Source organism: Cebidichthys violaceus, unplaced genomic scaffold (assembly GCF_023349555.1).
Source record: "Cebidichthys violaceus isolate CVI_PGR_0920_01 unplaced genomic scaffold, fCebVio1.0.p SCAF_2, whole genome shotgun sequence".
NCBI classification, from domain to species: domain Eukaryota; kingdom Metazoa; phylum Chordata; class Actinopteri; order Perciformes; family Stichaeidae; genus Cebidichthys; species Cebidichthys violaceus.
This window is the reverse complement of record NW_027176372.1, coordinates 20,372,162-20,397,603: the sequence shown is the minus strand read 5'-3', so window position 1 is coordinate 20,397,603 and position 25,442 is coordinate 20,372,162. Positions and strand designations below refer to the sequence as shown.

The 25,442-nt window shown below is 43.0% G+C and overlaps 1 protein-coding gene across 1 annotated transcript in view; it reads left to right on the top strand.

The window, feature by feature from the left end:
• The window catches only part of diaph2 (diaphanous-related formin 2), a 356,685-nt gene extending 333,360 nt beyond the window's left edge, over nucleotides 1–23,325 (top strand). Inside the window, 1 exon segment of the mRNA XM_068715129.1 lies at nucleotides 19,418–23,325. Coding sequence (XP_068571230.1) covers nucleotides 19,418–19,482 — 65 coding nt within the window. The 3' untranslated portion in view covers nucleotides 19,483–23,325.
• The last annotated feature ends 2,117 nt before the right edge of the window (nucleotides 23,326–25,442 follow it).

Below are 25,442 nucleotides of genomic sequence, written 5' to 3'. Positions count from 1 at the left end.
ACTGTGTAGTTTAGGTACCTTTTATAAAAGGGTTTACGGCGCCTCTTGCCAACCGGGTAAAACATTCTTTTCTTCACAAAAATATCTGGCTTTGGTTAGATTATGTCTGTTTCTATTCCTGAGCTTGGTGTGTTGGGGCTCAATTCGCCAGGCCCTTCACCTCTCAGAGCTTAGCCTTAATCTGCATTTAACGGAGGCCTGGAAAAGACACAAGTGATTATCACAACGGTATGTGCTCAGAAGCCTTTATTTAATAATTTGTTTTAATGTCTTTGACTCTTTTCTACGTGTCATCTGGATGACAGAGTCAGAAGTTAGGTTATTTTTTTTCTTTTCTTAAGAGGATAAACAAATAGAGTATGGGAACACAGGAGCTCATTTTACGATCTGAGAATTCCCCACTTGATTGTTTTGTTTTTATGCTTTTTATATTCAAGTTGTGGGCAAAATTGGTTTGGTTTCTAGGACAAGAGTTTGATGTAAATTGGATATATTTCAGTGAAAAAAAGCTGTTAACAGGATCATCCCAGGGAAGCCACAAAGGGGTTCAGTTAATTGATCAGTTTTTTATAATTCCAAACGAGGAAATCATGCAGTGCTACATGTTTTATAATGCAATTGCTTGCTAACCGTGACAGTTGTGCCTCTTTTTCATTTGTTCAAAGAATGTTGAGCCTTCAGTAGATTAAATACATTCCTTGTTGAAGCCTTGTTCTCCTCATTTCCCCTTTCATTTACTGTCATATTCAAGAAACCTTCAGGCACCTTCTCCCCAGCACACACACACACACACACACACACACAGGCACACACACCATCCCCTCTCCTCTGGTCTTGTATGTAGTCCAAGTGATTGGATGAATAAGTTGTGCCATCCCATATGGTGGGCTGTCCTGCTGGATCTGATCACAGTAGTGAATGAAGGAGCCCATGAGTCACCACCGGTTTGTTCTGCCGCACTTGTCACGCTCTGCTGTCGCATACTTCCCTCTCTCCCTCCGTCCATCCTGCCAGCCAACAGACGCCATGCCTTTTAAACTCTCTCGCCCTGTCGTTCACTGTCTCCCTTTCTCATGCACATCATAACTGCAATTCTTTGCATGACCTCCCCCCACCCTCTTTTTTTTCCCTCCTCTTTCACACTCTCTCCTTCCTTTTCTTGTCTTTCTCCCCATCCCCTCAGATGAGGTAAAATCTGTGCCCTGTTCTCTGACAGCCTAAACGTCAAGACGTTCCCCAAGCACTTCCTTCCCAGTCAGCGGCAACATCATTGTCATTTATAAACATTTTATGCCAGCTCTGTAGGGTAATGGCTAATTTCTCCCACCACACGGCTCTTCATTAAAAGTTGATTTTATGTCAAAATGTGTCCCAATCAAATTAGCTGCAGCTACTTGAACAACTTTGGTTTACCTTCGGCATGTGTCTAAGTTGCTCACTCTGATGCATCCATGGTTATATTTTTAATCAGTAAAGATGTTCGTGTATTTGCTTGAAAAGAGCTAGTTTGATTTAAGTAAACATTATGTGGTTAAATAGCCAATAAAGCACGAGAGCTGTCTTGATATAAGAAGGTAATAGATTGAGGTGTGGATTTCCCCAGCGCATAGTGTAGTTTCCTCCACAAACTCCATCATTTTCCTAGATCTGGACACCTCGGAGGTCTTTATTGGGGTAAATCACTGCCACTTACCAAAGAACATAAAAGAGTAGATTGTGTTTAATTAACTGAGGACAAATAAAAGAGATATTTATGAAAGAACGTGCCTGTCTGACTTAAATACAGCTTGATAACATCATCAGCTTAAGTGCTGCCCACAAAGACACACTTGAATAGACCATTTGACAAGGGCAACAGCAGACTTCTAAAGTTTAAAAAGTTGAGAGGCGATTAATGCACCACAACAAGACTCGCTCTTTAGAGCTGTTGCTTCATTGTTCGTTCACTATGTGTTTGTCTGTTCTTCATCTTTTACTATTGGGCTTTTATTTTGCTCAAGTGCAGCGTTGCACATACAATTGTACATACTGTGCACACAAACAAATTCTATTCTCAAGCGTAAATAATTGCTGGATGAGCACAGGGAACCTTGGGTGAGATTTTATCTATTTGGGTGCAGGGTGTGAGTGATGTTCAGCTGCAGGAGGTCGTTGCTCAATATTAGGGAAATCAATCCACATCCAATAGGCTCATCGCTCGACACGTGCAAGCTGGCATGAGCGCTGGGTGTAAAATTAGCCCCTTGTTCCAAGAGTTCACACACCTATTAACTACTGTTTTCCCCAATAACGTTAAAAAGCCTTTTCATGTTTGGCAATTTCTCTCCTCTTCCTTGATGCCTTCCACCCTCCCTCCTCTTCGTCATAACCGTCTCTAGTTTTCTTGCTTTTATTTATGTTCCTTTCTTCTTCAGTATTATTTTTCTGAAAAAGGAAAATCAATACACTCCCTCTCTCAGCCATGAGAAACAGCTGAGAAAGTAAACACTTACAATAAGTCTAGAGTGGTATTTTCTGTTCGGATTCCAAGTTTTTTTTTTTTTCTTATCTGAAAGTGTGTGTGTGTGTGTGTGTGTGTGTGTGTGTGTGTGTGTGTGTGTGTGTGTGTGTGTGTGTGTGTGTGTGTGTGTGTGTGTGTGTGTGCGCATGCTCTTTGTCTAATGATCTACTTTTGTCACGTTGCCACAAAGAAACCGCTGGGTGCTGAAGTGGCTGATATCAGGAGCATATTATCGCCATGGAGTGACTGCACTGGCTGTAGTGTTAGCAGCGTCTCAGTCACTGCTCTCTGAGGTACTGGCTGCTTTACTGTCATTAGCGCGGCTGTTACATAGATTGGAGAAGGAAAGGGTGCTGAGACCCTGGCAGGAGACCAGCTGAGTATTCCTTCCGTATAGGCAGGGTCATTCAGGAAGTGTATTCTGCTGCCACCACACAAACACCCTCCTCCCACTATGTCTCCATTGAGACCTGGCTGCAGCCTTACAAAAAAAAAAAAAAAAAAGGTTGAGATTAGGTGTGTGTGTGTGTTTGTAGAGACCAAATATCCACATGAAAAATGAGAACATATTCTAACTTCTAGCATTTGCGTTATTTCTGGAGAAGGGGTTAGGTTTAGAGCTATGAGAATTTTAGGTTGTGGTATTGTAAACAGAAGATTTGACTCCAAAATGAAACTTTGGTCCTCACAGACATAGAGCAAATATCTATGTTTGAGTGTGTGTGTGTGTGTGTGTGTGTGTGTGTGTGTGTGTGTGTGTGTGAGGAAGAGAGGGAGGAGGAACCAAGTGAAGGAAGGTCGGAGTTATTAGTCCAAAACCTCGCCTAGGGCGCCGAATGCCAGGCCTGGAGGCAGTGAGCAATCATTCTAGCAAGACTGCTGCCACTTCTATCAAGTTATTCAACCTTTCATGAAAGAATAGTAATCCACTCTTCGTGTCATCTTCTGTTACACAGCTATACACTCAGCGCTAATGAGAGGTCCACCCGTAACACTACTTAGCAAACGAAGGTAAAGGAAGCGTTAACCGATGCCATCCGCTGCAGCCGGAATGGCGTTTCGCTGAAGCTCAGCAGAGTTATGAGCGATGACTTTAAGTACGTATGTGTTTATGTGCGTAAGTGACAGAGAGAGAGAGAAAGATTAAAAAAAATAAATAAATAAATGAGGCACGGCTCTGCATTTAGTCGATTACAGGGTGGATATGGAAGTGAGCCAGCACAAATCCATGCAAAGCTGCATCAAGCACAGGGGTTGGAGTGGAGAGGGTTCACCTTGCCAATAACGTGACATTTTCCACCAGCAATAATGCAGGCTTAATTCGGCTCTGAAGAGCATCTGGTGCAAATTGGACATTGTTGCTCCTTAGCATCACCGCATGAATGATGGGCCCTCTATTTATACCTCTCTCCAGTGTGATAATGGCGTTGAGTCTGTTGACATGATGGACTGTTATTTGCGTGACATTAATGTGGACTTACGTTAGAAGTGTACGACCAATAGCCATGATAGGAGAATGGGTTTGCGCACACGTATGCATATGTACATGATCTTGTTTTTGTCCATTTCTATGTGTGTGTGTGTGTGTGTGTGTGTGTGTGTGTGCATCTGCATGTACCTGTGCATGTGTGTGCATGTGGTACCAGGGTGTGTGTCGTCGGGGGCCACTGAGGAGGAGCATGTTAACCAGAGGAGCAGCCGGTCCACCAGATGTTCTGTTCCCACTAGGCTTGTCACAAGTGGACCTTTACTTCTCTCCCTGCAGTACACACAGACACAAACACACACACACACACACACACACACACACACACACACACACACACACACACACACATACACAGGATTCGAGCAGTCTATACATAGTGCATTCACCGCAACACAGAATGGAAAGCTACTTTTATGTTGTTGCCAATGTAGATTTGCATACAATGAGGATCTTGTTCAAAGGGTGCTGAAGTGAAGATCATGCAAACCAACATGGCCTCAATGATAAGGCTTTTTCAACAATGTTTTAGATCGAGTCCTTAGAAAATCTCAAAAATGTTTCTTCACAGCACTCAAGTGTGTATTGTTAATTGGTTTGACTGAGTATTTTCAAAGTCAAAAGCATTTTTCACGTCCTTAAGATATGTGGGGAATGTGCCGTGTTCTAAATAACAAACTGCCTCTGCACACTGAATTGGTGGTTTTGACAGTCAATGCCTAACTCCCAGTGCCATTTCCCATGCCACTGGTTTATTTGCTCCTCTGCCCTTGGTGTAGTGGGCTCGTTCTCATCTTCATATACCACGGTTGGGTGCCTTTCACGGTGCCATGGTCCTAGGTAGAGGATGTGGCCATTTGGAAATGTCATGAGAAAGGTCGAGAACATCATTGCAGCCAAGTTCAACAGGCTGATTTATGAGTTTCTAGAAAAAGAAATAGAGTAAGGGGCTAGTAGAACAAGGTAGAACAAGCAGGCCCCTATAGGCACCCCAAAGGTCACCTAACTTAATTTCAATTAGGCCTAGGGGAGGTCAGGAAAGGATGTCACTGTTGGACAGAGTGATGAGGAAATGGATTTACTTGTAATGACATTGTGTTTACGGGGATTAAGATAAGGCTAATCAATTGAAGAAGGTGTCTGTGTTAGTGCACTACTGATTGATCAGTTCAGGAAAAATATGCCAAATGAAATAATCATTCTGCAGAATTCCACACAGTGGCACAAGGGCTGTGTATTGTTTATTATTTACAAAGGGAGAAAAATGCAAGTCTCAGTGCTTTCTTTCACTCCCTATCAATCACGCTGAATTGTGCCTACACTGAATGCCATCAATTACTGTTTGCGGTTTGACACATGCAACACCAATTCTGATTAGCCAACAATTCTCTGGAAATAGCAGCATTGTAAAGAACAAAATGCTTGACATTTTTAATATTTAAGTCAAAGTTTACCACCAAAACACAGACTGCCTTCAACCGCACCTCCCCATCGCTACGTATGTGTCAAAAGCACCCCCCTCCCCACACACACACACACACACACAAAACGCTTCGAAATGAGTCACAAATTGCCAGCAAATGATTTCCTGCTCAGGGAGAATAACAGGGTCCCCATTCTGCCTTTTATTCAGGCTCCTTTTTCATCCCCTCTTTGTTTACCCATGCTGTCAAGCAGCCGCTCTTCTGGAATCCCTGTTGATTGCTGTCTGACAGGGGGGGGGGGGGGGGCTGGGTGGCTAAGTACCCCAGAGGGGGTGGTGCAGTGTGCAGTTTGTGGTCGTATACACTGTATAAGTGCATTAGAATGTATGGCATTTCAACTATATCTTAACAGGTATTTTTTGTTGTGTGTGTGTGTGTGTGTGTGTGTGTGTGTGTGTGTGTGTGTGTGTGTGTGTGTGTGTGTGTGTGTGCCACCATCTTTTGTCTGAATTATCTTCGTTATATGCCAGGGAGTTACTAGGTGCGTGTGTGCGGCTCTGTCTGTCTGGGTTTGGTGCGCGTGTGTTTGTGCGTAGGCATGAGTTTTTGTGTGTCTTGCGAGGTTGATGTGGCATGGAGGTCACTTCTGTCAAATCCAACGTCCAGGCCCATGCTGTGATGTGAAGGGCACTGTCAAGAGACAACCACGAGGCAGCACAGGTACAGCTGGCCTCAGTGCTCTTTTTCCTTTGTGGCACACACACACACACACACACACACACACACACACATACATACACAGGCGGGGACAAATAGAGAAACATACTTTGTGTAAACTGACACATGGTGCTGGAAAAGCCCCCCCAGGGAGAAAGCCCCAGGATTATTCAGATTCTTCAAAACAAACGCTACCACCTTACTTGTTGACTCTCTGTTTTCTGGAGACTGGCTACGTGATACTTTGTGGATCTGGGAGGATGGGAGCTCTGACGTATTTGTGGCTTAACTGGGGAGGATAGACGGCCATACAGAAGATGTTTAGAGCCACATACTGAACTCTGGACCTGTGGGTGGACAAGTCAGATACTGCAAGTTGAAAACGGATGACCTCTTTAGAATCCATTTGTGTTTGTATGCCTTGAAAATCTGCCAGAAAAAAAAAAAAGAAGAAGATTTTGATAATGTAAACTACTGTTACAGAAAATAGATAGAGGTTGGTCTGTGAAATCCTCTGCATTTCTACAGGAGAGATCAATTCGGCAGAACGGAAGAGGAAGAGTGATCAGAAAAGCAGCCGGCGTGTAATACAGGTGCAGCCACAGCAGAATATATATATAAGGCGTGCTCGTGTCCTCGTAGGTCCTGGTAGAACGTGAGATATAGTATGTGGATGTCCTTCTGAGTTGTGAACTTTTAGGAGTTTGCAATGGTAACGTTTCTGTGATATGTGGTGAAAAACACCTTGAACTTGACCCAGAAATGCAGCTAGCAAACGGGTTAACAGCAGAGGAACTTGTGTATGCGTCTGTCTTTCAGACCGCTGTTGGCGTGTGTCTACAAATCTATCTCTCCCTTCACGTTTCCGTCAGTCTCTTCCTGTGGATGTTCTCAGGCTGTACCCCTCCAGTGTACACTATGTCCACTCTGCGGGAGAGCAGCTCTGAAACTTTAATGCTAATTGATCCCAGTGAAGAAGTGTGGACACAGGTGTGTTGCCGCAGGCTCTGGCTCTGACAGGGATGCCAGGGGATTCTGGGTAACCGAGGGGCTTATAGGGCCAGAGCAGAAAGTACCACTAGCCGGGGCACAAGTGACCCAGTTCTTTTCTAATCAGCACAGGTTTGATGTGCAGTGTGTGTGTGTGTGTGTGTGTGTGTGTGTGTGTGTGTGTGTGTGTGTGTGTGTGTGTGTGTGTCAGACAGAGAGAGGAAAAAGTATAATGGGCCTTTCCAACCAAATAGTACCAGAAAGTAAGGAGTTCCAAGAACTATATCTGAGACTGGAAGTTAATTCAGTGCATCCATGTCCGCACTTAAATTCCTCATTAAGACTGCTAAAGATTAGGCTCATTAGACCAGTAGAATCTAAAGCAACCACTTGGTTTGTGTGACACACAAACACAGAAACACAACTGGAGGGTTTCCCGTGGTCCCAAATGCAGGTAAAATTCCTATTTAGCTCATGTGGTGAAAGGCAACCAGAAGACGCAACATACAGTAATGCTGCTGTACGTGCGTGCACAAGTTTGAATCGGGTACTATATGCGTGTTGGTTTTTGAACAAATGTGATCATTTTGAGCCTTTGAGCCCTGGGAAAACCCACATCTAACTCAGACTCAAGCTGCTGTGTACCTCCCAGAAGTTTACAGATTGTGTGGGTGTGGGCACACGGTTGCATGTATCTGCGTGTGTGTGTTTGTGTGTGTGTGTGTGTTGGTCTGGATAGAAAAGAGACTTAGCACCGCCAAGACGCAGGTGTGCGGATTAGGTGTGATCCCTTCTCATATTCTCAGTAGTATATCTTATTTGATGGCTTTTCTGCCATGTAAATCTTATCAAAAACTAGCTAACAATAGCGCCACGTTGACAGACGCCCAGGCATCTGGCGAGCCACCGCTCTGAATGTTCAAACTGCTGTGAGCAACCTGTCTCCAGAAAGAGAGAAAATAACTGCGAAGGAAACTCAGGGAGTTTGTGTGTACTTGCACACAAACTCCCTGAGTTTGTGTTCGTGTGGGAAGGAGATGAGAGAGAGAGAGAGAAAGAGAAAGAGAAAGAAAGAAAGAGGGAGAGGTGGGGAGGAAAGCGCATGTTGATAGCCTCATAAATCATAAAACAGATAGTGCTGTATCTTAACCAGTGTTGAGCCAGGTGAAGGCACGATGATGATCTGAATGTGACTCTGCTTCTCATATTTCAGCTACCTCCAATGACTTTGTTCCCTCACTTCATAGATGGAGAAAGATAGAAAGAAGGAGAGAGAGAGCGAGCGAGCGAGCGAGGGAGCGAGCGAGGAAAGAAATAACTTTGGCCGGTACAGGGCCCCATTAAAGTGTGATGAGTGGCCTCAGTGAGGGGCTGTGTGTACAGCACTTTATTCAGGAACGATCACTTATTTATAGGTGTTGGAATTGTGTTGTTTGCTTGTTTTATTGAAAACCTTGTGGGTAAAGTGGCGGCAGGCCGCCTGGCATGAGAGCGCCACATCTCTAGAGGGCATCCCTGCAGAAGAAATCGTCCTCCTTGATGAATAAGTGAGGGGGACAGATACATTTTTCATTCACACAGAATTCATTGTCGCCTAAGATGTCTGGTCTGTTGGTATGTGTACTCAACCTGCAGGCGGTTAAAAAAAAAAAAAAAAACATAAGCACCCTTAGACAATAGCACACATGCGTAGAAGCACATAATGTATTCATGGAATCACACATAAATTCAAGAACACACAATATTCTCCATTAAAGTTGCGGACTACGTGGAGCTCTGATAGACAACTATTGTCTGACGCTGTAAAGGAAGATGGATTCATTAGTATTTACTCTTCCATATGACTGCAGGTGAGGTCATCTCTTAAGATCTTTTGACGTTTTTAAATGAAATTAATTTCCTGTGAAAAGGACAATAACTAAAAATATCAAAAGAAACTGATCATGATGTGTTTTTTTTTTTTTTTTTTTTAGTAGATTATGGTGAATTTCTAAATTAAAATATACAAGAAGAGACAGCGCGTCTTCCTGTTCCGCGTCTGCAACCTCTGCTCTACGTCTTGTACACAGAAACTCGCGATGACAATCACACGGGAGATGCACGAGCAAAAACATGAAGGTAGCAAAGTGTAGCCCATCACAGGGAGGGTTCTGGTGTTTTGTGTACATGAGGGAGCATCTCTTAGTATGAATGATTTATATTAAAAAAGAAAGTGAAAAGTCTTTCTGGAAGCACACCCATATCTGCAACCCCCACCACCACCCCTCATGTGAACAGAAGGGAGCATCTTCACATGGCCAAATGGGTCTGATGGGTGATGGCATGGAGGAGAGAGCAAGGCTGCTGCTCGCTTGCAAAGCCTTCTATGATTCCCAGCGCCACTCTCACTGCGCGCTGGGACACATCAAAAAAGGGAATTAATAAATAACACACAACACCATGTTTTATTAACACGGGTAAGGCATCAGCGGTCGGTGAGGGGGGGGTCCTAGAGAATCCTGAGATTGGATGGCGGCTGGGATTGTTGCCGGAAAACTTGTGGCAGCTGTCTAACCAGCTGCAGGTTGTTTGAGGAAGTCTTTATTGAGCTCGGCCATCGACGATGAGGACTTTGTAGATACCTGTCTGCGCTCTATTTCTGACTTCTGCATCTAAATCTGATGGAGTCACTGTAGCTAGATTAAATAATAATCAGTGTGTGTGTGTGTGTGTGTGTGTGTGTGTGTGTGTGTGTGTGTGTGTGTTACAGTACAGCATGTTAGTGAAAAGCAGATGCAGAAATACTAATTTATTAATGCGATGTCCACAGCAGTAACTCCCAGCTGTACTACTATGTTTTTATTATTTTTTACTGTATCAGTTTCATATTCATTCCTACAGTTATTCATCAACACCTACATGTGAATGTGTATGTTGCCAGGTTATTATTTGATGTCACATTACATTGCAAGTAGGTGTGGCTATATATAGCTGCTGTATTAATGCTCTGAATTCCATATACAGAACCTTTAAATATATCATAATTATTATTTATAAAAGTCCAGAGAACTCATTGTGTCAAAGCAAAACTTCAAAAACAGTCCAGATATTCAGTTTGGAATATGAAACGTAGAGAAGCAGCAAATCTGCACATTTGCTCATTTCAACACTACAATAAAGAGCAATAGTAATAGGAAGAATACTTTACCAAAAAAAAAAAAGAAGATGTACAGCATTTATATACGACCAAAACTCTTTGCACTACATGTCAACACTGACCCATTCGCACACATTAATACACTGATGGCAGAGGCTGCCATGCAAGGTGCTACCTGCTCATCAGATTTCATTTAATTCACTCATTCACACACACACATTCACACACTCATGGCTCAGCCCTTTCGGGAAGCATGCGGACGGGAGGAGCTGAGGGTTGAATCTCCAACAACTCCTATATCCTGAGACACAGCTGCCCCCTGTCCTCATGTACTTGGATTGATACACGTACTGCGAACTCTTCGTCAAACAACCACCTCCGGATACTTATCTTCTTCACCTACTATGTGGTTTTGACATAAATCCAACACTATTCCTAGAGATGGGGCTTTAGCTGTGTTTCTGTCTACAGTGAGGGAGCTGTACTGCTTTCTTAACATGGCACAAACAGATGTTTGTTTCCATAACCCCCTTCTCGGAGCGAATGCAGGATGTTTTTATAGCCCGGCTTGTTTTATAAGCATTAATACTGTCAGGATGATGCTGCGATTCAACTTGTCAGGTATTATATACACATCGCAGATGGATTACTGTATGGTGCGTGCGTGACTGCGAGTGTGCGCACGCTGGAGTTTAGGTATAGTCTCTGTGTAATTGCGCGCATGTGCTGCCAAACTTATTTGTGTTTCTGAGAATGTGTGTCTGAGCATTATGCACCTGTGAGCGTGGTGTGTTTGCGTGTCATCTCGAGCGCACTGAAGGTGTCATTGTGCAGCCTAGGCCCTGTAAGCTGTCAGACGGTGAGAGATGCTGCACCTCTAAAGGGCATGCTTTCTGGGCCTTTCCTGTCTATTATAAGCCCTGCGACACTCATCAAGGCTGTTGAAGTGCACCCTCATGTCCCTCAAGCAGCCACAGAGAAAAGCCACCTTTCTAACTAGGAGAGCCCTTGCCTCTAAACTTCACATACCCTTGTCTTCCATTTTGACATGATAAACGCAAGCGGCAGTAATGAGGCGTCGGGGGTTGTCAGGGCATCCATTTTGTTTTTCTCAAATCTGAGTAGAAGCAAAGAATCCTACCCCTTTCACCATTTTGAGAAACCGAGAACCCGATTCCCTGCCGGTAGCAAGGGGGGGGGGGGCAACGCCTCATGGCGCCCTTACTTCACCTGGTGATTCACACTCGCTAATTTAGAGCCCCACCCCATCTGAAATCCTGTGTGTGTGTGTGTGTGTGTGTGTGTGTGTGTGTGTGTGTGTGTGTGTGTGGGGGGTTAGGGATTTATAGGAAATGATACATCGCACACAAGGCGCTTTTGATAACGCTCAGAAGTGTTGCTGGTGGTGCTAGCGCTACAGCTAAGACAGACTGCCAGCCAGCCACGGATTGAGATGTGTCGCTATCTCGCCATCTGTAACAGTCATGCCCAGAGTCGTCGGAAGCGGATCACCTTGATATCAGCCTCATCAAATCTGCAGTTTGCCAAGCAAATAGAATAAAACAATCTATCGATCTCGCCCCACCTCCCAGTGAATCAACACAATCCATCTGTGTTCATCAGGCTATCTGGCTCTCTATCTATTGTTGTCTGCAGGCAGGCATTCTCTTCTTTTCGTCTCTTTTCTTTCCCTCCTTCCTCCTCCCACATTTGTTTTGTGATCCATCAGCCTATTTACCTTATCATGCTGCCAAACCATCCATTTACGCTCCCGTCTGTCTGTCAAACTATATCTTAGCTTCCATTTGTCTAACTATCTCTCTGTTTACTCGTTCACCTGTCAATCATGCGGCTTGCCTTGGCTGCCGCAGGTTCCAGCCGCACGTCTGGCTGATGCTGTCTCTGACCTCGTCAGATCAGAAGACCGTTAAAGTAATTAGGTAAAGTAATTAGATTCCTATCACTTCATCGGAAGTTTTACACTGTATTAACTACAGCACAATGTAATTATAGTCATAGAATGATGTCAGTTTCAGGGTTGACATGAGGCTAAATATATGAACAGAGGCTATGAAACCCTTCATACGTCTGAAGGGTTTGCTTGTTTTTTGTTAATATGTAAAATATTATATACCATATAATATGCTGTATTTTCACATGTTTTTACAGAACATTATCTGTGCTCTCGATCGCTCCCTCCACAGAAATCAAAAAGAAGCAGGTCACTGCTTTGGCTCGGTCCAGTTCAGATCAAGCCTCAGTGGAGCAAGCCAGGCACTGATGTCCATGTAGTCAGGGGGTCTGGCCTCCCACAGTGCTCCAATCAGTCTTATAGGGTCAGTGACGGGCCCCCCTAGGCACCAGAGTGCCTTGGCCTGATGGATTACTCTCTCTCCTGGCTCAGGCCTGTGAAACACTGGCCTTTGCTACGGGCCCCATCTGTGCTCTCCATGGTTCCTGCATGCCTTGTGGTCAAAGTCTCAGGCTGCTGGTGAAGCCCCAAATCAAAAGCTTCAGTCCAGGAGTGCAGTGGTAGCCAAACGGTTACAGTGCATGCCGTATGAATGCAACGGTCCTAGGTTTGATTTCAGGCTTTGGGACCCTTGTTGCATGTCTCTCAACCCCCCTTTTTCCCCAGTATGCCTCTACGCTGTCATCTGTCCAACAAAGGGGAGAACATTTAATATTTTAAATTTTTTGACTGTTGGTCGGACAAAACAACACACTCGTTGATGTTACATTGGAGTCTCGAATATCGTCTAATAATATCTAATTAATCCATTAATCTAGAAGGCAATTAAAAACAAATAATTGATGAAGAAAAGAATGTGTCTTCATGTTGAAATGCAGTGGGAATGCTCCTGCTCCACATAATGTACTGCACATCATATAATACCACCAGGCTTCTAAGCTACACTGTATACTTGAGTGTTGTGCCAAAGAGAAGGAGATAATGTCAAAGTGAAAAGTATACTACTGAAAAGAATGTACAAAACAGGTGGGCAGTGCTTGGCAGTTTCATGAATTTATTCTCAAGGATATTTGGGGTTTTTTCCATGCTTATACTTTTTGGAGTTGAAGCCTGCCTCCTGAAACTTGACTGCTGAGAGGACAATCATGAATGGGAGTTTTGCCTCAGGCACTGATCGATAGCAAAAGTGTTTTCATATAACTGTTCATTTGGACTGTGTGTGCCTCCGCTGCATCCCAGAATGCAAAGAGGTATTGTTCCGTGACTGAAGAATCAAGTCCAGCAGAGATATTTCGAAAGGAGATTTCTGAACCTGAGGGGCCCAATGAGGAATGTGTGCTACAGGAGTCTGTCAAGCTTGTTGTTTTCAATCAAAAAACTAACAAATGTTAGCCGAGCTTCAAAGAGAAAGATGGATTTTTTTTTTTGATTACCGCACACATAGATTTACACAGAGCTACAAGAGCATATAGTACACACACACACACGCAACACACCTCTTTTTTTTTCTTCTTTCCCGCTGTTTTGTCCCAGGTAGACCTGTCAAAAGCTTACCCACTGAGAAGATAAACTAGTACTTTTCTTCCCTCGCATTTGTATACGAACATGTGCAGTGATTTCCTGCTCTCCCGAAACTGAAAATTCTGTGCCGAGGGGTAGTCAGTGAATATGTGCACATTATATGCTGTGTACGTGTGGAGGCAAGACAGAGAAATAGGTTGCATTTAAGCACAGTGTGTCTGACAATAAAAGCACTTCGAGGACAGACAGACGGGGCTAGTTGCAATACGGGGGAGGGGGGGAGAGGGGGAGGGGGCAGCAAGAAAATCACCCCTGCTGCCATTTGTTTGAGTGACGGTGCTCAGCCCACTTTTTGTCATAGAGAATCTGAAACTTAAATGGGATCCGGGGATGGAGAGTCGTTAGAGGCGCAGGGCGGTGGGGTTGAATGGCTGCATTTACTATCTGGGTCAGTCACCGGTATTGCCAAACATGCACATCGCAGTACCCACTGCTGAGATAGAGTGGTGATAGAAGCATGGAAAGATTAAACACATCCCTGCGCTGTCAAAACCGATTGCATGTGTTATGACCGCCCTGCTCTCTGCGAACCGTCTCCTCATTACCGTTTATCTCAACAGACTGTCAGTTAAACTCACTTTTCTCCAAATGCTGTATACAAACTGTCAAGCGGGATGGTGAACTTGTATACATGCATGCCTAATCTGAATTCTACAAGATTTAGTGTCCATTTCAAGTTAAAGTGTGTTGTCAGTGTTTAGATTGCTTTCTGTGCTTCCTGGGTCTTTAGAAATCACAAGTGGTCTGCTTCTCTTTTCTTTTCTTTTTTTTTTTTTGTGGGTAACGTTGGAGGTAATGTCAGCAACAGGGAGGATTAAAAAATATATAAGTAGGGAGGGCAAGAGAAAGAAGTGAGACAGGCAGTGCGGCGCAGAAGGGAGTGAGAAACACAGAGTGGGAGAATTATCCAGGCCTGTCTCAGGCATTTCCCTCTCTTCATGCCATTCTGATCGCCTCTGCCTGCTGTGGCATGCTGGGAAAATGCACCAAAACACATCAAGCACTGGATTGCAGCCCCCACACTCTCAGATCCCCTGACATTTGTACACTCCCCTAGATGATACCAACTTAAAATAAGGAACTAAAACACACTAGCTACAGGTGATACACAGTTATCCATGGAGACAGGTCGGCTAGCAAAGAATAGCCATAAGCCACGCATAGTTGTCTTTGAAAGTAGCGAGTTTATTACCCTGGGAATCTGTGAAAGTCATCCTAGGACTTATAGGGAATCGATCAGGGAAAATGTTGGTGAGGCAGAATGGGAGAAACTGGAGGTGTCAATATCGTAAATTAGATAAAACATAATAATAAAAGTCAACTCTCCACAAATTCAAACACATCAGCTGCAACACTGAAAAGCAAAGTAAAGAAAATTGTAGTGTGTGCGATGCATTGATAATTCAAAGGTATACCAATAAAACATAAAACATATTTGTAAGTATCAATATTTAAAATATTACATTAAATACATTTTTAAATGTTAACCAGAATTTCTCATTTCAAAATTGTTTTTTACTTACTTAGAGAAACTCTTGATAAAAAAAAAATTCTTTTCTGTTTTTTGTTATCAGAATGACGGTGTCTACTTGCAGCAGGAACATGGATGTTTTGTGGCTGTCTGAGTGAAAATTGGTTCAAATCAATCTGCTTTTTTTTTTGAGAACCTAGATATTTTTCGCCCCCCACTTTATAGTGCAGTAGCCGAAAGAAAGCATATCTTTAATCCTTCGCTTTGGTTTATATACATTTCAACTGCTTGTTATAAATCAGCGAGTGTCAGATAGAAAAGGGTCACCGACATTCTCTGCTCTTTGACCCACCATCCCCGTCGTCCTTTCCCCGCTGTTTTCTTTTCCAGCTCGATCTCCACAACTAAAATCACCTTTTCTTTCAGTCGTACTATTTTTCGCCTCTCCTCCTCCTTCTCCGGGGTGATTACTCTTGCCAGTGAACGAGGGGCTGTGTTTGCCACGACTGTAGTTTTGCGATAGCCGGCCCATAACTTTCAGTAGGAAGAAATAGCTTCTCTCCCTCTGCATCCCATTTATACACCCTATCTTGTTCCTGTGTAGGGAGTTCCATTACTCTGTAGCTTGGAGGCTGGCAGAGGGGAAGGCGGAAGGGAGGTGCAGAAGATGAAAAGAGGTGATAGAAGGTTGCGGCTGTTGCTAATGCCGCAGACGCTTTCTCCCCCTTTTCGACGGAGAAGCAAACGCAACACGTTGATGCGCAGAAAGCAGAGATTTAATCATCGTTATTATGTTTTACGTTACCAGAATATATGAAGTGCAGAGAGACTCTGAGAGTGAAATTAGACAAAGGCAGTGACATGTCGTTGCTCACTTGTTTAGCACAAAATACAGTGACTGCATTATCTGCAGAGTTAATTCTTAAATAGATGGAGCTCCAGTCAGGCCTTATGATGCATCCTGTTTGCCTTCTGCAGCTATTTACACACATGATGGGTGATTATGTGAGCCTGACCTTGTTATTGTGGCCTTGATGAATGCGAGTACCATGTTTAGATGTGGGCCCAAGGTCTGAAGCTACCCAGATGATATTTAACTAACGTCGCATAATCCCTCCAAAAGTCTTCCTGTTTATGCTGGCCACTGAGAGGCAATTCCTCAAAGTATCCCATGCTGAAAGCGTTTGATGGATGACTGGCAGCTTTTTCCGTCTTTTTGCGGATCATGGAGCCTTATCATGATGTAATTCCGCGTAATTAGCCAAAGATGACAGTAACACAAAAGTCATTATGATATTTAATCTCTTTTGGGGAATCCACTGGGGAAAGTGCGGCTCTGTCGTAACATGACGTGACATCTCACTGGAGGCCCTCTAAACAGTCAGGAGGGGGTTGGAGTTAACTGCGCCGGCTTAAGGCCTCTGCTTTAGCTGTTTAGTAATCTTGGCGTCCTCCCCTCCTCCCATTACCCTTGTCTTATTCAGAGCCTCTCCCTCGTGGCAGAGATCATCATGATATACATGCAAGGATATGCTTGTGTCTGTGTGTGTGTGAGAGAGTTCCTCAAAGCAATGCATTGGGCCTTTTTTTTTTTTTTTTTTTTCCTGTGTACCACTTAAATACTTGAGTAACAATGTATTTTATTCCCCCTCCGTCTGCACCACCCTCGTTGAACTCCGCAGTGCATTTAGTAGCATTTATATGAAACGGTGCCAGCATTTAATTAAGTTCTGGTATGCCAACATCTCCCTGCTGTAACATGGAATACCTGCTCTTCTTTTGTCAATTCCTTCTCCTCTGCGTCTCGCCTACCGTAAACTCGGAAAGCCGGTGCTGCTGGGAGAACCAGGTAAAGAAGCCATCAAAACCAATGCGAGTAGAAAGAGTTGCAATCAGCGCTGTGAATAACCGTAGAGGAGGATCTCTCCTCCTATCCCCCAGTCTCACTTTGTTCCCCTCCCTGCCTGTATATATGTGTGCTTGAAGGGTTCAATCCAGCAGAGGCTCGTCGTAATGTTTGTCCCCCAGTAGAAATGTCTCCTGTTTGTTCAATTGTTGTGATAGATTGATGTGGGGTTGGAAAAGAAGGGCTTTTATGCACCTGAAGATAGAAACAGAAAAGTCTTTATGAGAAGCCAATAGCTCCTCCGTTCAAGGATCCGGTGATGGGAAGATGCATTTTGCTGGAAGTTGTTCCTCCCGTTTTTTTTTGTGAAGTCTTTGTCGAAAGCTTTCCCGTGTATTTAGGCAGCCCCCAAAAGGGCACTTTTCATTTGTTGTTCCACAAAAAAAATGTTTGTCACATGTTTGTCGGGTTTCCACGAGTGGTCGCACTAATGCTCTGCATCAGTTTACACAGACGGCACACAAATTTCTGCCTCTTCAAAATGAACGACAAACGACTGGGTGCTCTTGTTAGAGGCACACTTCTCATACACGTATCAATGCACCTCTACTTTGAATCAACACCAGAGGTAACAGAGAGCTGATGGCAAGACTTAGCCTGCTTATGAAATCACTTGCGACAAACCACCGACGGTTCAATAAAAAGGGTGATTTAATGGTGGGTATTCTGTATGTAATGTGTGTATATATCTTGCTATGCTTGAGCAGTGCAGCCTGTATTCAAACCCCAGTAGTTATACTTTGTATAGATCTGTTTGTGGATTGTTCCAGTTTTTATATGATTTTACTTGTCTCCCAATTCATTTAGGGTCTTTTTTTTTTTTATTTGTGAAGTCTTTTCTTTTCTGCTGTCTTTTCCCATCCTATTTACAGTAAGACGTAGCTTAACATCATTAGAAACAGAGCGTCTGTGTGTTCTCCCAGCTGTGTTCATGCTCCTCTGATAGACGGAGGGTTAAAGGGGACTGTTGGCCCAGAAATGAGGTCACAGCAATTGGGAGCTTGCAACCGATTGGCAGGGATGGATACTGTATGAGCTACTTTTTTTTTTTTTTTTTTTTTTTTCTTCAATTCTTTTTTGTGTTCCATGAATGTTTGTTTTGAAAGAAGGAAGGTCGTTAAAGTCCTGTTTTGAGACTGAACCTGTGAATGTAAAAATGAGAGCATGGATAAGTAGTGATGATGTTTTTGGACACGCTGCCAGAACATGTTAGCTTTAACAATCACCTGTATAATAACATAATGTCAAACTAAAAGAAGCACATAATACAGAACCTTCCATCTGGTTTTTTTTTTTTTTAACCATATCTGTCTTCCTCTCGCTCTTTCTGTTCCATCCTTCCCTCTTCCTCCCCGTCTCCCCCTGTGCACCATCTGCATGATGCTTTGTATCTAATCTGAAGGAGTGTTTTCTGTTCTACACTGTGATGGCGGGAGTTTGCGCGCATGTGTGTGTGTGTGTGTGTGTGTGCGCGCAAATGTTTGTGTATGTGTTCCTAGCCATCACAGTCACTCTCAGCTCATTACCTGACATGATGGATAGAGCGAAAGCCATTAAACAACGCCCAGCCCGGGACGCCTGGCACCCTACAGCTGGCTACTGAGTAATGGGCATGCTAGTGGTGGCACGCTTGGAAACACCAGGCAGTCCTGTGTCCTGTGTGGGTGTGCCTGCAGTCATCTCCGTGGCCATGCTTCCTGGTTCTGTCCAGCCCGACCTGCCACCTGGCTGCCCAGCGGATGCCATGGGCATTTCTGGGCAGACACGGTCGGATAGCATGGGAAGCAGTATTTGTACGACTGTGTCATAGAACTGGCAACTGAGAAAAAAAAAAAAACCCGAAAGTTCTTCCTGACCACAAACACGGCAGAGAATCCTTCAACTGCCGCTAAACAAGCACAGGCACACGACACAAACAAGTCTCGCGGTCCTTGTGCGCTCCTTCGGTGCATATGCTGCTTCTGAGTGGAGTTGAGGGGCTCTTGAGTGGAAGCCTAGATCAGGAGCTGAATGGAGTTACTGTGACGCCGCACACAAGCACCTTGACTCCATCAGCTTCTTCTGTTACTCACCTGCTGCTCTGTGAATTTTCTGATCTCCCCCTCCATCTTTTCTTCTCTGCCTCCTTTAGTTTTTCTCGATACAGTTTTTCATTTAGTTGAGCTCCTGCTTGACAGTATGGATTTTTTTTTTTTTGTCTGTTTCTGATTTTTCTGTTTTCTTTTTTTAAACAGACAACCGCCGCGCAGTCCTGGAAAGGTCTCGTTCACGCCACAACGCAAATCACCCAGCTCGATGATCGCCCACGCCTACCACAAGACGCTAGATAAGTGCCAAAGAGGCCTGCGAGGCGGAGACCTGGACGATATCTGAAGGAGGGACAGAGCACCCGTCACTGTAGCGCGCTCTCACACGTACAAACACGACTATGGAGGAAAAAAAACAAACACCTAAAGAATCCACATCTACAGTACATCACACACAGACATTTAATTTTCATGCTGTTCATCTGATGCCTTACATATTTATTCACTTTCACTCTACATGTCCTCTCGAGATGGTTTTGATTTATAAAAACAAAACAACATATTTTTTTTGGGCTGCTGCTGTTTTTAAAGAAAGGTTTGCTGTGCTTGGAAAATCCGTTTGAAGTCTAAACTTCTTCTAATCCTTTTTTTTTTTTTTTTTTTTTTTTTTAAACAAAATGCTACAGTTCACATACAGATTTGACATGAAACATCAAGTGTTTTGAAAATAAATATTCTGCCAAGAAGGACTGCGCCATAGTGTAGGCTCATCATCCTGAAAATCATACCACACACACACACACGTGGTACGCTGAAGAACAAGAGTCTGAACTCTACACAGACGAGGGAGTAATTGCTTGAATTGTTTGCTTTTTCTGTCAATCCCTCCTTCAACCAACATCAAGACAATTCTACTAGCGAACGTGCAAGGACGTGCATTATGAATAATTACTTATTACATATTCCACATAAGCCACGAGAGCCGGCCCGCCCGCGCCAACATTTCAGCGCGTGTGACTCATGGATCTTGAAACTGTAATCTCCATTTTGACAGGATGCATTTTATTTTTAGTTGTGTATTATCTGACCGATGCCTCCAGGTGCTGATCTCTGTCCCAAGGTCGCTTTTGCTGTTAACAGGAGAGACTGACACATTTCTAAATGCATATAACTGCCGAGAGGCGCTAACACAACCCTTTGACATTTGCTGCAGTCACACAGGTTTTCAGTGGAGGGGGGAGATTCATTGTGCGCTTGTATAACATTTTTAGTATGAATCTATTTCATATATATATATATATATATATATATATATGAAAGCTCTGAAAATAGTTTTTAAAAATGTCATCTGTTTGGAGACTGATGGTGAAAGTTTGCTCCATTTAGAATTCCATGATTTTAAATTAATTCCGTTTTCCAAAATTTTTTTAAAAATTAAAAAAAATTAAAAAAAAACACTGCAGGATAACCAAGTTAAATAATGTGTCAAATAAACACATTTTGTTCAACAAGATTACATATTTGACCATGTTGAAGAGACTATGTAATACATAATACTGAATAATATCAACGGGGCTAAGCAGCTTACAAAATCACAGCTGAGATATTTCAATGGGAAAATGTTGTAGATCAAAATACGAAATGTTATTCGACTTAAACGAGTCACACGACATATTTTAGTCATCCTGATGAAGCTTTAACACCTGGTGCTTGTTGTTCATGTTCAAAATAGCTGAAACTTGTAAGCTCTGTTCCTCTGTAAGGAGCCGGTGTCACACGCTTTCTTCACGTGAACTATTTATTCATATATTCATGCCTAGAGCGACCCTGTCCCATCACTGCCCTAAACTGTAAGCAGATGCTACTAAAAACAACCACTGAGTCCACATGGAGAGCGGGCACGACCAGAATATTCGACTAAGGGGCAAAGAAGACAAGATGATGCTTGTCTTGGCAAGTGAGTCTCCCACGCCCTCCAATTCCCCAGCACTAATAGCATAAGTGACCCTTTCTCCTAAACGCGAGTTACTTTAATAATACCATAACTCTGCTTTAGGCTTTGTGTCTCTGTATGTTTGTGTGTGTGTGTGTGTGTGTGTGTGTGTGTGTGTGTGTGTGTGTGTGTGTGTGTGTGTGTGCGTGTGTGTGCGCCACTGGCTGCTCAGTAATCTGACAGGAACCCAGGCAAAATAGGATTCAGTGTGCTTGACTCCATGTCTGAATAGATGGAGATTTTTCATTTAAACAATCTGCCAGTGCTGCTTGTGATGTGTCTGTTTCACGATGCCTCGTCTCCCAGCCTGCATGCTTCTAAAAATGCAATTTTACACATCATCTCGGCTCAAGGTGCGTCCACGGCGCTCCGAGAAGTCTGCATTTTGAAGAAGACAATAATTCTCCTGCGAATATAAGGGTCGGAGCAGTTGCACAGAGAAAGCATAGAGAACGAGGTTTCTCGCCGAAGGGATTGTGTGTGGATAGGAGTGTGAAGGGTGAGGGTGTATACAGCAGGGATAGAGATGTGCCATGAAAGGGACTGATTTCCTCTTTGTAATCACAACACCACCACACCTGTACAGTTGAGTGAAGTACTGAATATCAGTTCTCCCTCAACACCAATGTCTTCTGTGACGTTTGGTGCCAAAACAACCAGTAGTTTGTGTTGTGCAATTTGACTCAAAACCTTTTTCTCGATTATTAAATTAAATGATGATTTTCATATGTGCCAACTTTCTGGGGGTGGGTGGGTACACGGTTCTCACTGTACAATGACGGAAAATTCCTGTTTTTTTATTTTGTTTTGTATATCAAAGGGAGGTACAGGTATTATTTTTTTTTTAAGTCTTAGAAAGATTGTACAGGAATAAAAAAACTAATTGTTATTTTGCTTAAACCATTGTTTAATGAACGTCGATCCAATATGGATCTGCAATTCAAAGTAGGACATTTTGATGTAACAAAACGATAGACTTGTGGTATTTGTTTTCTAAAACAAAACACTCAGAATCTTTTGGAATTTATTTGGAATTTAAAAAAAAAGAAATCTCTTGTGATGATGCCATTGTGGAACATAACGAGCGACGAGCTAAAGTGTTATTAATTGTAGAAGTTTGGATGCAAACACAAAACTAAATAGGAAAAAAAAAAAAGTGTGTTGCCATTCAATAGATCAAATGACTGGAAAGCAGTGGCTAAAAACACAAACGTTAAAATAATTTTCCTCAATAAAAGCAGCTATAGTTGAGGCAATTTAAGAAACTTCTACAATGACAACACTGTCATAACCCTTGTAAGTGATTGTTGTACCCCCCCCCCCCCCCCCCCCCCTCCTCCATTTTCATCTTTTAGGATAATCAGTAAGAATTCTGTGTTTGTATAGAAAATAGCAGGAGTGTTTCACGTCAAAGAACCTGAAGTTATTCCATCGTTTTAGTGTAAAAAAAAAAAAAAAAAACGGCCTTTAAACCTGGCCGATCATCCCGTTGTATTTTAGCTTGTGACTAACAAACCTGAACTGGTGGTATGACTTGTGCTCATGGTGTTTGTAAGAATGAGGAGGCAGGGGTTGGAACGACTTATCATGCGACTGTAAACGAAGCCATTTCGGTGGCGATTGGTGGCGAGTGATTTAATTAAGAGAAGAGTTTGTGCACTTTACCTCACAAGATGTTCTGCTCAGACAGAGGGGAAGTTGTTTGAGATGTTTGAATACAACATCGCTACTAACAGAGTGAAATATTTGCAAAGTATTTCTTTTGGTAAATAGTTCCAGCTGCCACATATCCAGTTCTTTCCTACGTTGTGAGTGCTTACTGTTGATTTGTGGAAGGCCTATTGTGGCTGAATCAACAAGCGATGCTCATAACTGTTGACAAACCCTTTCCAACCGCGATGTGTAAGCTGCCATATCCCTGCCTACCCTCCTAGTTGTCATTGAGTATGTTTTATTGTCTTAAGAAACATTTATATTTGTAACATTTTAAGTTTATTTGTATCCTTAAGGCCATGGAAAAAAAACAAAATGGTTATGCACATTGTCCTACCATAGAATATGTAACGGAATATGATACTAAATAATAACCACTTTGTTATATAAACTGATTTCTGAAAGATTCTCTTGCCTTTTTGTCTTGCATTTATTTACTTATTCACACGTCAGAAGTATGGAAATATGTCTTTTATCAACCCTTGTTTTGTTTTACCTTTAAGTCGCCACCTTTTTTCAAATGATCCGGTGTAAAATTGTATCCTCAGTTCACTTTGTGGCAGAGCAGGAGATACCTGCCCCATGCTGATTTATGGACAGGGACTACAGAGAGCTCCAGGTGTAAGTGCATGATGAATCGGACAGCTCCTTCCCATAAAAGCTACATATTTGGACCTCGGTGCCCCCACTGCTTTATCTCGCACAGTGTCAAAGGCAAAGTGATAATGCTGTCGTGTCCAACGGCAGTTTACGGAAATTACTACGGAGTCGGAAAATACATATCCAGAAAAAATTGCCCTTTTTAATCATTTTTTTCGAACCATAAATCTCCCTTGTCACTACAAATTTCCTCTGCACATGTTAAAGGGATAAGGAGGGAAAGCATAAAGATTCAATAATTGACGGATTTTATGCAAAAACCAGGGAAACATTTTCCGGGGATTTCATCTCTTGCACACAGTCACACAAAACAAGCATTGTGTCATAGACGATCAGACTTTATAATCAATAATGAAGTGTGAAACCATATTTTATTTTAGTTTAGTAAATGTGGGAACAATTGGACACACTGTGTATGTGAGTGTGCTTCACTATGTGAGGTGAATTGACTCTCCTGTTTCCTGTTTGCGCACCAATGTGTTCCTCGCTGTCTGGCTGCCTGAGTCCCAGGAGTGAGTGTCAAATGGCAGGGCAGAGCTGTTCCTGTCCAAGCACCTTAGTGTTACACTCCCCCCCCCACCAAACTTGCTCAAATCCAATGCCGTGTTCTCCCTGCATGTGCCATGTCCCGCTTCTTTGCTGCAGCATGACATCATGAAATAAAGGCTGACATGGGGAACTAACCCTGTGGCCACAAGGGCCTCTCTCACTTTCTTCCTGCACACACACACACAGACAGAAAAACACACACACACACACACACACATTCACAAAGCTTCATTTTGTGACTCTCGGGACTTCTCCGAGTCTCTCCTCCTCCTCCCAGTTTGCAGCCAGACAGATGGAGATTCATCTCTCAACAAGCTGTGATCTGTGTTTAGAGATGTGTGCTGCAGAACACAACTCTAATTAGGTTTATTGTTGATCTTGGGAGGTTAATTTGTACTTGGCTGCAAGTAAACATGCTGAAAGAGGCCAACCTAGTTCCTTACGAGGCACCAGCATCTAGAAGGATGGCTTTTTTTTTTATATCTTCTTGACTTTCCAGGTGATTCAGAAGGATTATACCCCACATGCTATATTTTTCTGGTCTGCTATAATTGTGCTCTCGACTGAAGGTGAGAGATCGGTCTTGGTTGGGGAGGTAGAACTGGGACTGAGATACGGAATGTGTGTTCGGCTAATGAGCTACAGTCGTGCGTACGTGGCAGGTATTACGTAGTTGTTTATTTCATCCTGTTTTTATTTTTATTTTTTTTACAACCTCCGGGTATGACATAAGTAGCCTTGTCGGTGTCTGAGAGACGAGCCAGGCCCACACAAGTTCTCTTTTCTTTCTCCACACACTTTTTTTCTTTCTTCACACTTATAAACAAGACGTGTTTCTAATGTGCCTGGTGACAGATCAGTTGTCAGCAGGAGAACAACATAATTATGTTTCATTTTGCATTTCAAGCTACTCGACAATACGCAAACATTATGGAGATGAGAGAAAGCAGACAGTAACAATTCCCTCCTTATCTGAGCTAATTCTGTCTGAGGAGAAATCATATTAAAGCTGCACGTTCTACTTGAACATGTGTGTGTTTAGGGTAAACGGGTGTTTGATAAATGTGCCTGTGAGAAAATGTTCTTGTCTAATGTACTGCAGGTGTATGTGCCATCAGTAGCTCTGTATTAAAGTGTGGCAAATAAGATGACCATCTATTACAATGCAGCGCCAATCACAGTTCTTTTAATGAGGTAATACACTATGACTCTTTTCAATGTTACTGTCATACTGTCCTATATATATGGTTATGCTTTTTATAACATTTCTATGACATGTTATCTGAAGTACTGGACCATACATTTTTTATGATATAC